Raw genomic sequence first — 21,536 nt, forward strand, 5'->3', positions numbered from 1 at the left:
GAGCTATTTGGGATGGAATCAGTGTATTTTATACATGAGAAGGATGTGAGTTTTGGGGAGACCAGGGACAGAATACTGTTGTTTTGAATGTTCCCTTCAAAACTCATGTTGAAAATTTAGTTGCCACTGGGACAGTATTAAGAGGTGGGGCCGTTAAAAGGTGATTAGGTCATGAGGCTGTGCCCTCATAAATGGATTAATGTGGCAGGAGTGGGTTGTTGTAAAAGCAAGTTCAGCCCTCTCTTGCTCTTGCTCGCATTCTCTTGCTCTTCTGCCTTCCACCATGGGATGATGCAGCATAAAGGCCCTCACCAGATGCCAGCCCCTTGATCTTGGACTTCCTAGTCTCCAGAACTGTAAGAAATAAATCTGTTTTTTATAAATGACCCAGTCTCAGGTATTCTGTTATAGCAATACAAAATGGACCAAGGCAAACCTTCTAAGAAAAAGTAGAAAATGTTCCCATTACTCTTTACTATATTGTCTTACCTCTTATGGTACCATTTCAGAATGGCAAAGGAGAACTGTCAATTGGTTTAAATTGTCCTTTCACCTCACAGTTCTTGACTGTGTAAATTAATCTCGATTCTCTGTGCCTCTTTCACACGTATTCTCTCTTATACTTATGTGTATACACGGAAGTGTGAGTATACCAGCCATTGTCTAATATAATAGACTTTAACTTTTCCTTCCATAATTCCTGCATGAGACCTTCTCCATGTAGCCATGAATGGAAATTTATTCTAGATGTTATTCATTAACATTATTGAAAGAGAAATCGTATGGTAGAATCTTTTGGTAAAATCTACTTTGAAAGCAATCTGTTTAAAGTCCTTTGTAGTTTCAATGTAATGTGTTTTCTTCTAGTTCCAGGTGATTTTAAAGTCTTAATTGTCCCAATGGTGTGTTCAAACAGACTTTCATATTAATTAATATATAATATTTCATTTTATTAAAAAATCATGTTTAGTTTCATTTAAAATATTCTGGGTTTTTTTGAACGTGCTATTCAACACAACTAAATATGTATCTTTATGTAACTTACTTGGGAGTTTATTCACTTTAAGAAAAGTTTTGTTGTCTGTAGCTTTGGTTAAAGTCAGAAAGATAGTGTATAGTTTTTAGCTCAACAAAGTCGAATTGATAAGTTTTAATTTTTGATGTGTTGTATTTGATTTTTTCTTTACTCTTGTAATTTTTATGTTTTTGATGTGAAATATTCAAACTAGTTTTTTACTTTTGATTTAGGTTCAACCTTAAAGTGCAATTGCAGATTCTAGCAAGCTTCATGCTCACTGGAGTTTCTGGAGGTGCAAAGTATGCTCAGAATGGACAACTTTTTGGTCGCTTTAAGCTTACTGAAACACTTTCTGAAGATACTTTGGCTGGACGACTGGTGATGACCAAAGTCAATGCTGTTTATTTATTACCAGTCCTTAAAGAGAAGTTAGTACAGACCCAGGGAACCAAAGAGAAGGTTTATGAAGCTACTATTGAAGAAAAAACAAAAGAATATATATTTTTAAGGATATCCAGGGAATGCTGTGAAGAACTTAATCTTCGGCCTGATTGTGACACACAGGTATACTTGAAGGTGACAATTTAACCATGGTTGTCTATGGTATCATTTTCAGCTGATATTCTTCCTCTGGTTTGGTTTGCCTTCTACCATAAACAAAAGTGAAGCTGATTGTGAAGTCTTAACTGGTAGGCTGAGAATTGGACCTCTGGTAACTTCCAGAGAAAATTGATTCTATTTAATTTAAGTAGCGTCTAAAATGTTCCGGTTTGAACTTTCTGATTAGTTTTAAATTACTGATAGAAGAACAGATGAAAATAAACTACTTAAGCTACACTTTAGGACATCTTTCATCTGCAGTTGTGTCAGCTCCTGTTCTCTTTTTCTTTATGAGTTTTTAGGTGAATCATATCTTTAGTCTGCCATATGGAAGGCTAGTCTTTTTTCTTTTTAAACACAAAACTTGGTGAATATTATTTATTCATAGTAAATCGACACAGTGTCACAGGGCTAATTATCAGTCAAGACGTGTTATTTCACAGATATTTCAATTTTATCAAATACATTCTTCATAGGAATGGTGGAATCAGATAACCTTTATTTAGAGATTAATTTACAAATGCCTCAGTTTCTTAATATGTAAAATGAGGTTAATGACAATATATATATCATTGGTACTATTAAATGAGAAAAATCCATGTAAAGTGCTTGATACGGTACCTGGTAATAAAGCAAATAGTCATAATAATTATTATTAGAATATGATTATATTTTAGAAGAATCTCTAAACTTGTTCCCCTAAATGGTTGCCTCCACAAAATATTCTAGTGAACTGCCAGCATTGATATTTACTTTAATGCTTTTTTTAAAAAAATTCATTTCGTGTGTTTCAGGTTGAACTTCAGTTTCAATTAAATCGATTGCCCCTTTGTGAAATGCATTATGCACTAGACAGAATCAAGGACAATGGGGTTTTGTTTCCAGACATCAGTATGACTCCTACCATACCTTGGAGTCCCAACAGGTACAAAAAGGAGATCTCTTATTAAAGGAAGTTATGTTAATATGAAATTGAATATCTGTGTCAAATGACTCTAGCATACTTTTATCAGAAAGTTTGCCTGTGTTCTTCAGGAGACATTTTATTAGTTAAGAAGGGAGAATAAAAGAACCCTTAGAATGAAACTTTGAGGTTCATTATCTATTTTCTTCGCTTTCCTCAGAGTCCAAATGAGTTCTGTTGCTTTTTTCTGTAGCCTTAATCTGATAGGATGCCGAGCAATTTGGGAATATTTCTGACTGGAAGTTGAATGGGAAAATTAGGGCCTTTCTAAAGTGGTTCAAATAGTTAATTTAAAATAATTTTTGAATAACATAGAAGACATTCTTGAGATTTAGCAAAATGGAGAAAGTATGATAGAAGATACTACTTTAGAAATTGCTCTCCAGTTGTAATGGTTGTGTAAATATTGTTCTGCTCAAATTCTATTTGGCACATCTTTACAGGTAATTGAATTCCATTTTGTTTCAAGCATAGACAGCAGTGATAGCTTCATGCCTGTGTCTGTCTGTTCATCTTTTCATGGCTCTTATCCCCTTAGCCGCTGGCCCTTCTCAGCTCTTGCCACTCCCCACACCCGTTTTTAAAAATCTCAGTGGCTCTATGCAGTAGAAGTTTATGTATCACTTGTGGCAATTCAATCATGGTATTAGGGCCCTTTCCATGACTGACGGAGGCTCTGCCATCTTCAATAAGTGGTTTCTAAGGTCACCCTTCTTGTTGACATTCAGTCGGCAGACAGGGGAAGAATGAGCCCAGAGGATCGTGTGAGAAACGGGCAAGGTCTAAAAGGGGCATGTATTACTTCCCCTCACATTCCATGTCTTCTGGCCCTAAAAACAGAACAAAACAAATATGCCTTACACCACAAACCCTGAATCATTTCTCCAGGCTTTTGCTTACCCTCTCTGCCCCGCCCTCTTCTTTTTATTGCCAAAATTCTCAAGAGGGAATAGTCTGCATATTCCCAGTATTCTTTCTCGTTCACTCTGTAACCTCTGTTTTTCACTTGCTCAGTCTCCTGAAAGTGATCAGTGATCTAATACTTATAAAAATCCAGCGACCTCTCCTCAGTTCTCATTTGATTCAGTTTGTCTTGATGCTTGCCTTTCTTTCATTCTTACAGCCAATGCTTCATTTCGACCTGGTTGATTCCAGTAGCCTTCTAGTTGGTTTCCCATCCTGCCTTCTGTGGCCCTGTGCTCTGGGCCAGTGCACATATTTCTTCCAGAGTTACTTTTCTAAAATAATCATGTCAATTCATTACTCACAAATCTCTAAAGGCTGCTCCTTGATATGTAGATAAAGTCTGAGCAGCCTCATCCAAAGCTCTAGGATATGTTCTCATTGACTGTGCTTTTCAGAAATGTCTTTTCAGATTGCTTTTACTGTTTTCTACTTGACACTTCCTTTTTCCCTCTAAATTGCCATATTTTAGCTATATTCAATTACCTTGAAGTTTGTCTAATTTTCCCTATATTTGCTTCCTTATCTCTGTTATTAAAAAATTTTTAATTATGCTAAAATCCATATAACATAAAATTTACCATCTTAATCATTTTAAGTGTACAGTGGTGTTAAATATATTCCCATTGTTGTGCAATTTTATCATCTTGTAAAACTGAAATTATATGTCCGCAAAACAACTCCCCATTTTCCCTTTTTCCTAGCCCCGTCTCCTTCTGTTTAAGTGATTGCTCTCTCTGAAAGAATCTTTGCCCAATATTAGTCTATTGAAGATCTCCCTGTCCTTTAAGTTAGTCCAGATTGAGGGCTTTCTCCTTCAAGTAGATGAACCTGACCCCTCCATTTCATTATTGCAACAAATATTAATATTTACTGAGTGCCTACCATGTGCTAGGCTAACTTAGTTTTGTGCTTTCAAGCATAATTTCTCTCAAATTAATTTTTGTCAGTTGTGTACATTGCTGCTTTTCTTGCTCAACTCTGAGCTTTGTAAAGGAAGAGACCATATCTTATTTATCTTTGAATACTAGCAGGATCTTGCACATTTATCATATTTGACACATTGAAGTTAATAAAGATTTCAAGTTTAAAGAAAATTAGGCTTTCAGATGTGATGCTATACCAATAAACTTTTAGACATTTTTATTTGATATGCATACTTCTGAGAATTATATTGTGTATAACATAATATATTCAAATATTATTGACTATAAATGTTAACTGCAAAAGTAACTAAGAAAATGTCAAATAGCAGAAAACTTTCAAGCAGGAAAAGACTTCATGCCACTGTAACTTACATAGTAATTATAAGGTATCTGGGTCTAAAAACATACTGAGAAACCATTGGCTATTTAGTATCTTTTCTGAAATAATGTGGAACATTTATGGATAAAGTTGAAAAATTGTTCTTGAGCATGCAATCTATAAATCAATTATAACAGTGCATTAGACCAGGAGAAGAAAGGACTTTGAGTTAATTTGGTTCAGGGAATAAGAGCAATTTTATTTTATTTTGAATAAACTGGAAGAGACTTTATATTGTTTTAAATTGTGAAAATCAGAGATGACTCTTAGCATGTATATTGTAAATCTTACTAAGTAGGTGGTACGATAAATAAATACAATTTGTTTTTTTCATTGACTTTCTATAAATGTTCATCATTCATGGCTAGAAATTACTGAGACAACCGACATTGATAAAAGTTTCTGATTCACTCTGAAGCATTTGTTACACTGAAACAATTGATAAGCAGAATGGGTTGTATCAAGGGTGGGGAACTTTATTAAAAGGATTTGTTCTGTAAAATTTGGATTCAGTCAAAAGGCCACACTTAAGGATTGAGAAGGCCACATGTGGCCTCAAGGCCACAGGTTCCCCACCACTGGGCTATATAAAAACAATAAAGAGATATTGATGTATTTCAGAATTACACCTGTAAGTCTGTCATAATCTATTTAGATTTATACTTACGCATATAATCTTATGTCTATCTCATTAAGTTCCTTAAAATCCCCAGAATTGAAAGATTAGAGAGTGTTTTTAAAACTTTTTGTTTTTAAAAGTATATACTAGTCAAGTAATATCTCATTTTTCTGAAATCTTCATAAAATATTATAGTAATGGATGCTAACCTTAATTGTGCTTTTATTACTCAATTATTTTTCTAAACAGCTTTGCATGTATTATCTCATTTGATCTTTAAAATAACCATCTGATGAACGTATCATTGCTTTCATGTACCTCTTAAGGAGATGATTGGGGTCAGGTATCAGAATCATAGCGGGCAGGTATGGATTCAAGTAACTGTGGCTTTAAAAAGTAGAGTTACAAGCCCAGAGGTTCAGGGCTGTGCAGGGGCTCTGCAGTGCCATCAAGGACCAGTGTCTCTCTCTCCTCTCTGCCTTGTAGAGCATGTTGGTTTTCTTCTTGATGCTGTTGCCTCATGGTTATAAGATGACTGCTGTAGTTTTATTTACCACAGACTTTTTCTAGTCAGCTGAAGGAGTAAGAAGGGCTTTCTTTAGTTTTAAAAAAACTGTGACAAGTACAGCTTTGTTTCTGTTTTAGTAGGTGTAGAAGCCCTTCCCAGGGATTTTTTCCTGCATCTAATTGACCACTGTTGGGTCTCTAGCAAAGGAGGCTGGGAATGGAGCATTGTACTTGGCTAGGCTCCATGGCAGAGGGAGGCAGAGGGAGGCAGAGGGGAAGAGCGCTGTGAATGGTTTGGGCAGCCATTCCACAGTGTCTGCCACATACCTTAGGTCTGGACTTAGCGATTACCTAAAGCAGTTTTCTCATTTATAGAAGATGGAACATTGGTAGGTACTAGCAGAATTATGAGTAAATTAGCTGGTTAATGTTGAGGGACTCTTTGAGGTAAAATGCTGGAGATTAGTGAACAGCTTGCAGGAAATCTAGTGCCATTGCTCAGAGTTCTTTTTTTTATTTTTAACTTAAAAACTTCTAAATTCCAGAAAAATTAGTAATGGCATGTTTATATGGTCAAAGTTTGTTTTCTAAGGTTTTACATTTTTTATTTTTTTTTTTTTTTTTTATTTTTTTTTTTTTTTTGAGACAGAGTCTCACTCTGTTGCCCAGGCTAGAGTGAGTGCCGTGGCGTTAGCCTAGCTCACAGCAACCTCAAACTCCTGGGCTTAAGCGATCCTACTGCCTCAGCCTCCCGAGTAGCTGGGACTACAGGCATGCGCCACCATGCCCGGCTAATTTTTTTTTGTATATATATTTTAGTTGTCCATATAATTTCTTTCTGTTTTTAGTAGAGACGGGGTCTCGCTCTTGCTCAGGCTGGTCTTGAACTCCTGACCTTGAGCGATCCACCCGCCTCGGCCTCCCAGAGTGCTAGGATTACAGGCGTGAGCCACCGCGCCCGGCCAGGTTTTACATTTTTTAAAGAGAATTTTGTTGGTTTGAGATTATCTGTCATAATGTAACATCAGTTAAAATTTTTTAAAAGCCGAAAGTGTTAAGATTTTCCGTAAATAACTTGCTTGTGATTTAAGTAGAGTATAGCCTTACAGAGAGGGAATTTTCCTGTCTAAAGTTCATCCTATTTCAGGATCAATTTGTAGGCACTTTGATTGCAAGTTTTCTAAGAATTTCTTTACATACCCTTCCTATTTTGGTTCACATCCTTATTGTCTTTACCATAGTTGTGATATTTAGTATTTTAATTGTAGTTGTGAAAAAGAATGCTGTTGATTCTCTACTTGGTTTGATCTGTTTCAGCATCTGCTATCCACTTAAATCTTGGAAACTTAGCCAAGTCATAGAAGGGACACTAGTAAGATAGATCTCATTACAGCAGCCATCTGTGCTACTGTGACAGGTGTTCTGTATTCTGAAAAGTGTGATATTTGTATATTATTTGTGTGTGTGTGTGTGTGTGTGTGTGCGCATGCATGTCTGTGTGAAAATATTAGAAAACATTTCATTTTGTTTGGCTTTGATACCTTTTAAAAAAACTATTTTCTGAATTAAGATCTGTAAAAATTTAATATCTCTTAACTAGGAACATACAGGTTTTTCTCTTTTCCTCTTGTTTTAAACCTTACTAAGCGAACTTTCAATAGATTAGATTTTGAAATTCAGTTAGTTTCCTTTTTGCATTTTATTTGCTATGCAAAGAAATTACTACTACATTATTATCAGAATAAAGTTTTCTGATGCTTTTATGTAACAGAGCAAAATTACATTTTTGAAACATTGCCATTACTACTTATAGACTTGGCAGCAACTAGATTGGAAGTGTGTGCTTTCTTTAGATTGGTTACCAAAATCTTTTTGTACTTGGAATAGGACAAGATAAAGTTAGTTTTGATTTACATGGTAAAACACCCTACACTGACTCTGTTGGGTAAGTTTCTAAAAAGTAGTTTCAGAACAGGCATTAGCTTTTATAGCTGCTATGTTATTTCAGTAGTTTGAATGGTTCAGTGAAGTTCAGGATACTTGCTTGTTTTCTGTTCATTAATAATGTGCATGTATTTAAAATAACTTAAATTTTTATTTTCCATAGACAATGGGATGAACAGTTGGATCCTCGACTAAATGCAAAACAGAAAGAGGCTGTTTTGGCCATAACCACTCCACTTTCAATACAGCTGCCGCCTGTACTTATCATCGGACCCTATGGGACAGGCAAAACATTCACGCTAGCTCAGGCCGTCAAACACATTCTGCAGCAACAGGAGACTAGGTGAGAGGGTAGGATGTGTGCTCATATTTCACTAGTAGGGACCTACCTCTGTTCTTGTTTTAAATACAAAATGAGGGCCAGCAGGACAATTTTCATCTAGCTCTTAAAAATGATAGAAAAAAAAGGAAAAACCTAAACCCCAAAACACTAAAATTTGAATTTTCTTAAATCATAGTGTTTTTGAAAATTGCCAAAGTAGACAATGATAGTTTTTAACTAGCCATGAAAACTTCAACTCTACTAAATAATTGTGATATCTGTTAGAGCCAAAAGAGTTGGGTTTAAAAAATATATATTTTATATGATAGATTTAAAAATAATTTTGGAGAACTTCCTTTTTAGCTTAAAGTGTAATATAATTTCATAAAGACATCATTGAATAATGTTAGGAATTACTTACTGAGTAGGCTGAGGGAAATGTGTAATATTAAGATGGCCACTGCTTTTTTTTTGGTATTATACTGCTTGAATAGTTTTGTGTTTTATCATTCTTTTTATTTGCACCATTTATTTCAGCAGGATTCTCATTTGCACCCATTCTAATAGTGCTGCTGATCTCTACATAAAGGATTATTTACATCCATATGTAGAAGCAGGCAATCCCCAGGCAAGACCTCTCAGGTATTTTTTTAAGGCTTATTATGTATCTGTATCGTACTTTATTATTCTTAAGAAAAGGTGTCTGTAAAGATTTCAGTAACTCTGGAAGTACCAAAATATTGGTATTGGCATTTGGCAATTTGGAGGTTATCTTTTGAAGAAACCATTTAAATTAAGGAAAAATGTAAAAATCTTTGATTATTCATTTCTTAAACATTAAGTAAAGAGAAAGACATCCTTTTTTAAGTTTTGTGTATAAAAATGTTGTTTCAACCTGAGTAGATTTTGATATGTACATCTAAAAGCTAGCATGATGAAATAAAATAAATATGATTAAATCACATTTAATTTAATTTAAGTTCTAGCATATTTTGCGTGGCAGAATAGTCATGCATTGACAGTTCTTTATGGAAATAAAATTTTGTCTGTGATCATGCAGGTAATAACACATTAGAGAAGCATGAAATATTGAAATGATTTCTGCATCAAAGTGTAATTGACTGGTATTTAACAACCTTTTGCTACCGTTTAAGAGACGAAGTGTCACAAAAAATTTTAGGTTGATGGAGAAAGCTCCTCTGCATATATGTGGACGTGAAGTATACTTAAATGCAGGATTGTGGGGGAATAAAAATCCTTTTCTTCAGAAAACAATAAAGGATCATTAAATGGTTTATTATACCATTTGCTCTCATTGTTATATGAATCAATATTTAGTTTTGCCATTTTACAAACTAATATGTCATGCCCTAGGTTGTTTGAATACAATTATTATTTATAATTTAATTTTTAACCACACTTTTGAATCATAACTCACTAACTTTTTATTTCTACTTGAGCCCAGGCATGGAAAAATGAAATTATGCTATTTAATTCTTCAATAACCATAACCAAAGCCATTTGAATGATTTTAGAATTGCATTAAAAAAAACAAAAGAGGAAAAAAAGTGGTGTGGCCTGTTAATACAGGTTTTTATGCAATATTTTGTTTTTACACTGGAAGACAAGCAGAAATCATTATTTTAAGTAGAATCCAGCTGTAGTTAATAAGAAATTATCATATGTACACTATAAATAAAAATATGGTATTTATTAGAGGATAAATTCATCATTAACTAGTTTGCTTTGGATTCTAATCTTTTTTAGCTCATAAGTGAAAGTTTAGTAGCTAGCATTTTTGCTGTTAGCGTTCTTTAATGGAGATTAGTTGTAGGTTTTGTTTGCTTTTATTAGTAAAATGTGTTTTACTGTGAAACATGACAGTCTCAATTATCGTGGTGTACTTGGCTTGGAAACAATGAAGTAAGCCCCCTCAAATCTTGGTCGACTTAGCGTAGGTCATCTGGCATTTGGGCCTGCAGAACTAGTTGATGAACTTTAAAATCCATCATTTGGCTAGGTTGTACTTAGCATTTTCCATGTAAAATTATTATTTCCATGTAGTGCATGTAAATAGTTAAAATAAGGAGTTTTGTTCCAATAGGTTATGTGTACAGTTATAGTGGCCCAAATACAGAAACCTGCCCCCTAACAGAAAATCTCACCTCTCTATAAGTCTCAAGTTCAGTCCAAGATGGAAAAATATTTAAATATATTCAAATGCAAGTTTCATATTATTTAGTAAATGGAATAAACTAAGAAAAAACCTGACTTCCCCAAATATTAATATTTTCCTTATGAGGGCCTACATTTTCACCATAATTTTCTCTTGGGGAAAGGTGTTAACTTGCTAAGGTATTTCCCAGGAGGATTAATACATTGAATTGTTAGGATTTATTAGCACCATCTAACTCAGATTAATTTATAATTTTCCGAATGAACAACAAAATATGAGCGTATGGGAGATGAAATAGAGAAAATTAGAACGACAGAGTACTCCGGGAAGACTAGCTTTATCTGAATTGTTGCAGGATGCAGGGGAAAGAACACCAGAGGGCACTAAGTGTTTGCACATGACCACGAAGATGGGCATTTCTAGGGAGTAAGGCTAATGAAGAGTTTGCCATCTCCACAGGATAGTCTAGACCAGGCCCTGGAAAATGCTATAGTGTGAAAATAGTCATAAACATTAAATAGGTAATATGTTTAAATATATATGTATATATACTTATGATTAAATTTATAAAATTCTAATAAGTGACAGGAGTTGAGCTGAACTTAACATATTTGGGGATGGAGATTTTAGAAACCATTTTGGATCATATGTAGTTTCATTTTTTACTTCATTAGAATTAGAAGATTTTAAAGTAGAATAGAGGGGAAAACAGTTTCTTTTTGTATATGGTTCTGAAATTCAGTATCGGGTTCTGGCAAAGTTATGACTTAGGTAGAGGTCATCTATAGAGAAGGTGTGTAGTTAGTACTTACTGGGCAAATTGAAGGTATTTGTTATTTTTGATCTTCAGAAAAACAAATGATTTTCTGGTATCAAGTCTTTCTGATTCATAGTATCTTAAATAATATTTTGGGGGGGTTATTTATTGCATATGATTTCAATACATGAATAAAATTTTAGTGAATTAAAATTGTATATTATCAGACTATCTCCTATTTTAAGAATCATTATAATTCATGTGGGATATGTGGATTGGTTTGTTTCTAGAAAATCTGTAAATTATTTAATTGATGTTACTTATATTTTATACTATGAGCTTAAAGGTGCCTTTTGTTACTGTCAATTCTCTGATTTTGAAAATGTTAGATATGTTTTAAATAATTTTGCAGACAGTGTCTAACTTAAATGTTGCACAAAATGATAGTACAGAGAATATACGTTGTCTTTTTTTTTCATTTAATAGAATTAGGGAGTACAATTTGAAGTATGGTACATGTATATATTGTGTAGTGGTAAGTCTGGGCTTTTGTACCTATTATCCTTATAGTGTACATTGTACCCCATAGGTAATTTTTGATTCCTTACTCCTTTCTAACCTCCCCCCTTTGGAATCTCCAGTGTCCATTATACCACTCTGTGTCCTTATGTGGCCATAATTTACCTTCCACTTACAAGTGAGAAGCAGTAGCACTTATTTTTCTGTTCCTGAGTTACTTCCCTTAGGATAATGGCTTCCATTTCTATCCAAGTTGCTGCAAAAGACATTTGTAAACTGTCTCCATGGTATATATATACCGCATTTTTTTAATCCACTCAATGGTTGATGGGCACTTAGGTTGATTCCATATCTTTGCAGTTGTGAGTGGGCTATGATAAATATATGAATTAGGTATCTTTTTGATATAATGGTTTCTTTTCCTTTGAGTAGATGGCCCAGTAGTGGGATTATAGGATTGAATGGTAGGTCTTTTAGTTCTTTGAGAAATCTCCATACTGATCTCCATAGAGGTTGTACTAATTTACATTCCCACCAACAGTGTATAAGTGTTCCTTTTTCACCACATCCGAGCCAACATCTATTGTTTTTGACTTTTTAGTAACAACCATGCTAATTGGATTAAGATGGTATTGCATTGTGGTTTTAATTTGCATTTCTCTGATGATTAGTGATGTTGAGCATTTTTTCATGTTTGTTGTCCATTTGTATATCCTCTTTTGAAAAAATGCCTGTTCATGTCATTTGCCCACTTTTTAGGGGGATTGTTTGTTTGTTTTCTTACTGAGTTGGTTGTGTTGCTTGTAAATTCTAGATATTATAGGTTCGTCAGATGCATAGTTTACAAATAATTTTTCCCATTCTGTAGATTGTCTATTTACTCTTTTGTTTGTTTCTTTGCTGTGCAGAAGCTTTTTAGTTTAATTAAGTCCCATTTGTCTATTTTTGTTTTTGTTGCATTTGCTTTTGGGGTCTTAGTCATAAATTCTTTGCATAGGCCAATGTCTAGAAGAGTTTTTCCTGGGTTTTCTTCTAGGATTTTTATGGTTTCAGGTCTTCCATTTAAGTCTTTAATCCATCTTGAGTTAATTTTCATATATGGTGAGAGATAAGGATCCAGTTTCATTTTTTTCTGCATATGGCACTCCAATTTTCCCAGCACCGTTTATGGAATAATGTGTCCTTTCCCCAGTGTATGTTTTTATTTGCTTTTTCAAAGATCATTTGGTTGTAGGTATATGTTTGTTTTTTTTTTTTCTTGAGATAGAGTCTCGCTCTGTTGCCCAGGCTAGAGTGAATGCTGTGGCGTCAGCCTAGCTCACAGCAACCTCAAACTCCTGGGCTTAAGCGATCCTTCTGCCTCAGCCTCCCAAGTAGCTGGGACTACAGGCATGCGCCACCATGCCCAGCTAATTTTTTCTATATATATTTTTAGTTGGCCAGATAATTTCTTTCTATTTTTAGTAGAGACAGGGTCTCACTCTTGCTCAGGTTGGTCTCGAACTCCTGACCTCAAGCGATCCACCTGCCTCAGCCTCCCAGAGTGCTAGGATTAAGGCATGAGCCACCGCGCCTGGCCTAGGTATATGGTTTTATTTCTGGGTTCTCTATTCTGTTCCATTGATCTGTGGATCTACTTTTATGCCGGTACCATGCTGTTTTGGTTGCCATAGCCTTGCAGTATTTTTTGAAGACAGGTAATGTGATGCCTCCAGTTCTTTTTGCTTAGGATTGCTTTGGCTATTTGGACTCTTTTTTGGTTCCATATGAATTTTAGAGTTGTTTCTAATTCTGTGAAAAATGATGTTGGTATTTTGATAGGCAAATTTTCATATTTGTCATAATATGGCTTTTATTATTTGAACTATGTTTCTTCTATGCTTTTTTTTTAAGGTTTTTATCAAGAAGGGATGCTGTATATTATCAAATGCTTTTTCTGCATCTTTTGAGATGATCTTATGGTTTTTGTTTTTAATTCTGTTTTTGTGGTGAATCACGTTAATTGACTTGAGTATGTTGAGCCATCCTTGCATCCATGGGATAAAATCCACTTGATTGTGGTGAATTACCCTTTTGATGTGCAGTTGAATTAAGTTTGCTAGTATTTTATTGAGGATTTTTGCACCTGTGTTCATCAGAGATGTTGGTCTGTAGTTTTCTTTTTTTGTTGCATCCTTTTCTGGCTTTGGTATCAGGGTGATGCTGGCTTCCTAGAACAAGTTAGGGAGGATTCCCTCCTCCTTGATCTTTTGGAAGAGTTTCAGTAGGATTGGCACCAGTTCTTTGTATGTCTGATAGAATTTGACTGTGAATCCATCTGGTCCTGGACTGCTTTTTGTTGAGAGATTTTTTTTTTATTACTGATTTAATCTACTCATTATTAGTCTATTCTGGAGTTCTCTTAATATTTTTTCCTGGTTCAATCTCAGGAGGTTGTATGTTTTTGAGAATGCATCCATATCCTCTAGGTTTTCTAATTTGTGAGGGTATGGTTGTTCACAGTAGTCTCTGATGATCTTTAATATTTCTGTGGTATCAATTGTAATAGCTCTTTTTTCATTTCTGATTCTGTCTATTTGGATCTTCTTTCTTCTTGATTAGTCTAGCTAGTGGTTTATTAATTTTGTTTACCTTTTCAAAGAACTAACTTTTCATTTCATTGATCCTATGTATTTTTTTGGTCTCTATTTCATTTAGTTCTGCTCTGATCTTTGTTATTTCTTTTTTTTTGCTCACTTTAGGTTTGGTTTGTTCTTAATTTTCTAGTTCCTTAAGGTGTAATAGTAGGTTAATTTGTGACATTTCTATTTTTTTGATTTTCTTTTCTTTCTTTTTGAGATAGGGTCTCTCTCTGATTGTTCAGGAGCATGTTATTTAATTTTCATGTATTTGTATCATTTCTGACATTCCTCTTTGTATTGATTTCTAGCTTTATTGCACTGTGGTCTGAGAAGATACTTGGTATGATTTTGATTTTGTTAAGACTTGTTTTGTGGCCTAACGTGTAGTCTATCTTGGAGAATGGCCCCTGTGCTAATGAAAAGAATGTATATTCTATAGTTGTTAGGTAGAGTGTTCTATGAATATCTATGAAGTCCATTTGGTCTAAAGTCCAATTTAAGTCCAGTGTTTCTTTGTTGATTTGCTTTCTCAGTGATCTGTTTAGTGCTGTGAGTGGGACGTTGAAGTTCCCCACTATTATTGTGTTGCTGTCTATCTCTTTCTTTAGATCTAGTAATATTTATTTTGTGAATCTGGGTGCTTTAATGTTGGGTGCATATGTATTTGTGATTTTTGTATCCTCTTGTTGAATTGATCCCTTTATATAATGACCTTTTTTGTCTTTGTTTATAGTTTTTTATTTAAAATCTGTTTTGTCTGATATAAGTATAGCTACTCTTGATTGCTTTTGGTTTCTGTTTGCATGGAATATCTTTTTCCACTCCTTTATTTTCAGTCTATATGTGTCTTTATGGGTAAGATGAGTTTTTTATAAGTAGCATATGGTTGGATCATGCTTTTTTAATCCATTCTGCCAATCTGTATCTTTTAAGTGAAGCATTTAATTCATTTACATTCAAGGTTAAAATTGATATGTGAGGCTTTGTTTGTTCTTGTCATATTGTTAATTGTTTTCTAGTTGTTTTATAAATTCTTTTTTTTCTTTTTTTGTCTTTGTGGTTTGCTGAACTTCAGTTACATTGCCATTTAATTCCTTTCTCTTTTTCCTTTGTGTGGTTTATTAGACCTTTGAGTGTTATGTTTTTGTGTGTTTTCATGATGGTGAATATTGATCTTTCATTTCCATGTTTAAGGTACTGTTGAGCATTTCCTGTAGGGCTGATCTCATAATGACAAATCCTCTCTGTGTTTGCTTGTCTGGGAAAGACTTTATTTCTCCTTCATTGATAAAGCTTATTCTGGGAGGATATAAAATTCTTGGCTGACAGTTTTTTTTTTTTCCCCTTTCTTTCAGCACTTTGAAAAATACCATCCCATTCTCTTCTGTCCTGCATGGTTTCTGCTGAGAAGTCCACTGTTAGTCTAATGGGGTTTCCTTTATAGATGACTAGCCATTTTTCTATTGCTAATTTTAAAATTCTTTCTTTCACTTCAACTTTAGTTCTTCTGATTATACTGTGCTGTGATGAAGTCCTTTTTGTAAAATATTTCCCTGGGGAATCTCTGGGCTTCCTGTATCTGAATATCTAATTCTCTTACTAGTCCTGGGAAGTTTTCATCAATTATTTCCTTAAATAGGTTTTCGAAACTTTTTGATCTGTCTTCCCTCTTGGGAATACTGATAGTTTGTAAGTTTGTTTGCTTTATGTAGTCCCAGACATCTAAAAGGCTTTGCTCATTCTTTCTCATTCTTTTTTTCCTTAGTTTTGTCTGACTAGATTATTTCAAAAGACCTGTCTTCGGCCGGGCGTGGTGGCTCACGCCTGTAATCCCAGCACTCTGGGAGGCCGAGGTGGGCGGATTGTTTGAGCTCAGGAGTTCGAGACCAGCCTGAGCAAGAGCGAGACCCCATCTCTACTAAAAATAGGAAGAAATTATATGGACAGCTAAAAATATATATATAGAAAAAATTAGCCGGGCATGGTGGTGCATGCCTGTAGTCCCAACTACTCGGGAGGCTGAGACAGGAGGATCCCTTGAGCTCAGGAGTTTGAGGTTGCTGTGAGCTAGGCAGACGCCACGGCACTCACTCTAGCCTGGGCAACAGAGTGAGACTCTGTCTCAAAAAAAAAAAAAAAAAAAAAGACCTGTCTTCAAGTTCAGAAATTCTTTCTTATGCTTGGTCTAGTTTATTCTTGAAGTTTTCAAATGTATTTTATATTTCATTCAATGAATTTTTCAGCTCTAGAATTTCTGTATTTTTTTTTTTTTCTGATATCTATCTCCTTGGTAAATTTCTCATTCATATCCTGAATTGATTTGCTGATTTCTTTGTATTGGTTTTCAGATTTTTCTTGCATTTCTTTTCTTTTCTTTTTTCTTTTTTCTTTTTTTTGTGAGACAGAGTCTCACTCTGTTGCCCGGCCTAGAGTGCAGTGGCGTCAGCCTAGCTCACAGCAACCTCAAACTCCTGGGCTCAAGCGATCCTACTGCCTCAGCCTCCCGAGTAGCTGGGACTACAGGCATGTGCCATCATGCCTGGCTGATTTTTTTCTATATGTATTTTTAGTTTTCCAGCTAATTTCTTTCTGTTTTTAGTAGAGATGGAGTCTCACTCTTGCTCAGGCTGGTCTCGAACTCCTGAGCTCAAACGATCTTCCCGCCTCGGCCTCCCAGAGTGCTAGGATTACAGGCGTGAGCCACTGCGCCCGGCCGTTTAAATTTATTTTTAAATTTCTAGAACCTCAGACTATTTAAATATAGGTATAAGAATATATTCTAAAATAAAATGTAAATAACTTTTGAATTTCTGTATAAGTATGCAGTTGACTTTTTTATTAGCACAAATGATTAAAATATGCATTCAGTTTATTGGTCTAAGAATATTCTAGAAAAATGCAATTCTAGAATGGGAATGTTTTCAACTTAAAAAACTGTAATGCTTTATAGAACTTATGCTTATGTGTCGTTCTGTTGCAAGATTAATATGTACACTTAATGAGATATTTATTTTATGGTAGTGCATATACTTTTCTGTTTCAATTTTTTTTTTTGTGGGGAAGGGAAGTTGCAGTGGATATAGTGATAGTTGTATGTTAAATTCTAATGCAGTAGAGTGTTAATGGTTATCAGATTTATTTGTTAATTTCCAGATATCGTAGTCTTAAAATAACATTGTATTTTAATAATCATATACTGTTAAGATATTGGTAAATGTAAATCAGAAATATATATATTATCTTCTTTTGTAGGGTATATTTCAGAAATCGCTGGGTAAAGACTGTCCACCCAGTTGTGCATCAGTACTGTTTGATCTCAAGTGCACATTCCACCTTTCAGATGCCACAGAAAGAAGATATTCTTAAACATCGAGTGGTGGTTGTTACATTGAATACTTCCCAGTACCTCTGTCAATTGGACCTTGAACCTGGTATGTCGACTCAAGACACAGATAGGGTGTTTGATAAGTTTAGGGCTTACGAATTCAGTTTAGACTAGGGGTGGGCAAACTATAGCTTGTCGACCAAATCTGGTTTGCTGCCTGTTTTTATAATAAAGCTTTATTGGATGGAGCACAGCCATGCCCATTTATTTGCCTATCTATTGTTTATGGATACGTTAGTGCTGCAATAGCTGAGCTGAGTTATTGCGGCAGAGATTGATTGTGTGGCCCACAAATACATACATACATACATACATACTATTTGGCCCTTTACTGAAAAAAATTTGCCAACCCCTAGTTTAGACATTTTAATGATTGCTATTCCATTTGTTCTTTAATTGATGAGGTGGTGTTTATGATCACGTAAGAAATTCAAATTTGGACAGTGTTGGTGTTTTTCTTACAATTTTCTCAATTTTTTGTCATAAGATGCTTTTGCATTACATGGTGTAGAGATAATAATCATGATAGGATTTTTTATGACATACTATTAAGATATCATTTTTAAATACAGGACCTATATAAAATCAGACTAATGTTTTATGAAGTACAGATGTAAGATGACAAGTTGCCCTGATAAATGTGGCAGAACCTAACCATCAAAAAGTAGTATCACTTTAAAGTAGATGCATTGGAAGAATATTCATCTATTACTGCCAAATTATAATTATTACCATTGCTCAACACTTTTTTGCTGTCTCTTTTTGAAATTGCTTTCAGAGCCAATGACAAATTCTTTTGAACATCTGAGTCCCTGGAAGGTAGAGACTGTTCTCTTCACCTCGTATTCCTGGCACGTGGCCCAGGGTCTAGACACCTGCAGGCCATTGATAAACTGTTTATCTTAAATGAAGGAATGGTGGCCAAACTTTTTTTTTTTTTAATTGAGGGTAGATTTAATTTTAGAAAGGCTCCACAATGTTTCTGAGACATGTCTGATAAATCAGGTAGGTGATCAAACTGAGCAATACCTTTGGGAGTTTAAACAAAAAAGGAGACGTGTCTCTCATGTAATGAGACTTATTTTCTTGTGCATGCAGCTCATAGCTGGCTGGTGAGGGCAGTTACAAAAGCAGAGTTTCAAAAATGTTTTTGAACAGTGGCAGCATCATTGGAATGAGTTATATTTCGTCCCAAGTGACTTCTTTGAATGGAACAACACTTATTTGAAATGTAAATTTTGGTATGTTTATTTAACAATCAGTCTTACTACTTTATGATTATACTCTGCATATTTGCCACATAGATTAGAAACCAAAGCTTTCTAAATTGTATAGTTTTGTGAGGAAAAGTAAAGAATGGGTTTGAAGAGCTAGAGGTCCCTTTGTTCTGGATGTTGCTTATACTTTATTTCATTAATTCTCATATCAACCCTATGGAAGCTTAAATTACAGATGCTCAGGCTAAGTCAGTTTGATTAATTCAAGTTACCTTTTCTAGCTTAAGCAATAGTCATAACAATTTCATGATTTATCCAGTTCTTGATGCAAGCCTGGCTCTATTTAATTAAAATGTTACGAAAACAGATTTTTTTTTTTACACTAGTCTCAGTTTTTCCAGTCTGATCCTATATTTATATAGTCATTTTCTTTAATTAGTCTTGTAGAACAAATGCAGAAATTCTCAACAGGGGGAAAAATGCATGCGTCTGTATCATGTTTGAGCCACTGTTGGTAAATAGACACCAGTTACTGGTATTTTCAGCCATAGCCATTTGTTCCAGTGGATGATCCTGATGGTTATTGCTGCCAGTCAGTAAGATTTAGGAAGTTCCCAACCTGAAAACAGGTTGCATTAGAAAATTGTACAAGCAGATTGTTTGGAACTTGCCGATGTTCATAGAAATGGGATAGAAATAGAGGTTAGGTTCCTGAGCCAGATAATGTCACTGGACTCTAGAGAGTTTTATAACTTTCCATTCTGTTGGAAAACTACTTTGTGTCTTTTGCTATGCTAATAAGAAGAGAGCGCCTTCCTTCTACCCTGATGACCTGGCAGTAGGGGTGCCTTTTCCTTCTCTAAATTGAGACACCAAGGAGATTTTTTCCCCCCTTTCCCACTCTCAGTGTCAAAGGATTTTTTCCTCCTTCCTGCACACAGAACCCTGTGCCCTAGTGTGAGTGGCAGAGGCAACCAAGACATGGGATGCCTCCTACTCAGGTGTTTGCACCTGGGGAACATTTGATAATGTACATTTCTGACATTTGTTATCATTCACTATTTTCGTATAACAGTGATTTCTTTTTAAATCAGCGTAGAGTCTTAGACTAAGAAATTATATATAATTTTTTATAATATGTAACAGTATATATTATATATACATTTATGGTATGTATGTAAAATAAACCTAAATAATCAAATGAGTGAATTTGCTGTTAAGATACTTTCTCCTTTATAAGATTTTGTGTATGATTTTCTTTATTTTAATGTCTAATATGCATGTTTAGGGTAAAGTTATTTATGAACTACCATTGATTTATATTTGTTTTTTTACCAAATAAATAGTAAAAGGGCTTTGGGGCTGTCAGTGTTTAGTTGCCCTTCTTTTGGTCAAAAGCTACTATCTTATATATACTGTATATACTGATTCAACTGTTAGTCTTTGGGCTCTTAGCACCAGATGCATTTACTTACCTATTGAGTAAAATAATTATTCTTTTTAACCTCTATTTTTAAAATGATGATTTAAATTGACAGTTGTCTAAGTTGAGGACAGGTGTTGAAAGTACTCACAACTCAGGTTAGCAAACTAAACTATTTCCTTAGCAGAAAAGAAAATAACTACAGTACTTTTATTACTGTTGTAATATACTTTACTGTGTTTACACTGTACTTTCTAGGGTTTTTTACCCACATTCTATTAGATGAAGCTGCCCAGGCCATGGAGTGTGAAACCATTATGCCTCTAGCATTAGCAGCTAAAAACACTCGGATTGTCTTGGCTGGTGATCACATGCAGGTAAGTGTCCTCTGACTCACTGTATTGAACGTAACTTTTAATTATATTTTGATGCTTAATATTTTGTTTTCTAAAACACCCTACGACATTGTGCCATGTATTTTAGTTTAAGTGCTTTACATAGTTCTGTACTAAAAGTGAAAACTGTTAGTATTCTGAAGAAAAATGACTATCCCACTACTCTTTTTCTTCTTTGGATAGACAGTTTGGAATGATTGAGAGTCTATCAGTGTTATAATTTTCATGTTGATTAATTTGAAGCTCAGTTCTCTATAGTATGAATATCTGATTATTTTCTTTATAAAATAAAATTTAAGTGATTCTTTCTATAATTTCCCAACTCCTGTCTCTAATATTTATTATCCTGAAAGGTTAATTTTTGATATCATAGAAAATCGAGGACTTAATTAAAAATTATAGTCAAAATCTTAAAGAATATGTCTGATTTTAGGTATTTGAATACCTTTATATAAGAAAGAAAAACACAATTTTTCTATTAAGATATCTATTTTACGGAGTTGCAATTTTGGGGTCTTTCTCTTCTGCCACAATTGATTGAATATGATAGCTGTCAAGATATCCAGGAAACAATTGAATGTAGAGGAACAAATTCTGTTTTTTTCTTTGCCTAAAATGGTTTAATTTTGTTCTTTAGCAGTAAAAGGCATAACTAAGAATGGCCCCTTAAACTTTGAGATCAAGAGGGTTGTTTTGTTAATTATTAAAAATAATTGTTTTAGTCATAGGCTGTATGGACGTCCTACCAGCTCATCATTTTAAATAATTGATCAATTTTAGTGAAATAACTGTTGTGACTTC

The 21,536-nt window shown here is 34.4% G+C and overlaps 1 protein-coding gene across 1 annotated transcript in view; it reads left to right on the forward strand.

The window, feature by feature from the left end:
- The window catches only part of HELZ (helicase with zinc finger), a 134,062-nt gene that overhangs the window by 58,891 nt on the left and 53,635 nt on the right, over positions 1 to 21,536 (forward strand). Inside the window, exons 14-19 of the mRNA XM_069482788.1 lie at positions 1,249 to 1,582; positions 2,413 to 2,543; positions 8,084 to 8,263; positions 8,780 to 8,884; positions 17,568 to 17,746; positions 20,599 to 20,717. Coding sequence (XP_069338889.1) covers positions 1,249 to 1,582; positions 2,413 to 2,543; positions 8,084 to 8,263; positions 8,780 to 8,884; positions 17,568 to 17,746; positions 20,599 to 20,717 — 1,048 coding nt within the window. The remainder of the gene's footprint in view (positions 1 to 1,248; positions 1,583 to 2,412; positions 2,544 to 8,083; positions 8,264 to 8,779; positions 8,885 to 17,567; positions 17,747 to 20,598; positions 20,718 to 21,536) is intronic.

Source organism: Eulemur rufifrons, chromosome 9 (genome assembly GCF_041146395.1).
Source record: "Eulemur rufifrons isolate Redbay chromosome 9, OSU_ERuf_1, whole genome shotgun sequence".
Lineage (NCBI taxonomy): Eukaryota > Metazoa > Chordata > Mammalia > Primates > Lemuridae > Eulemur > Eulemur rufifrons.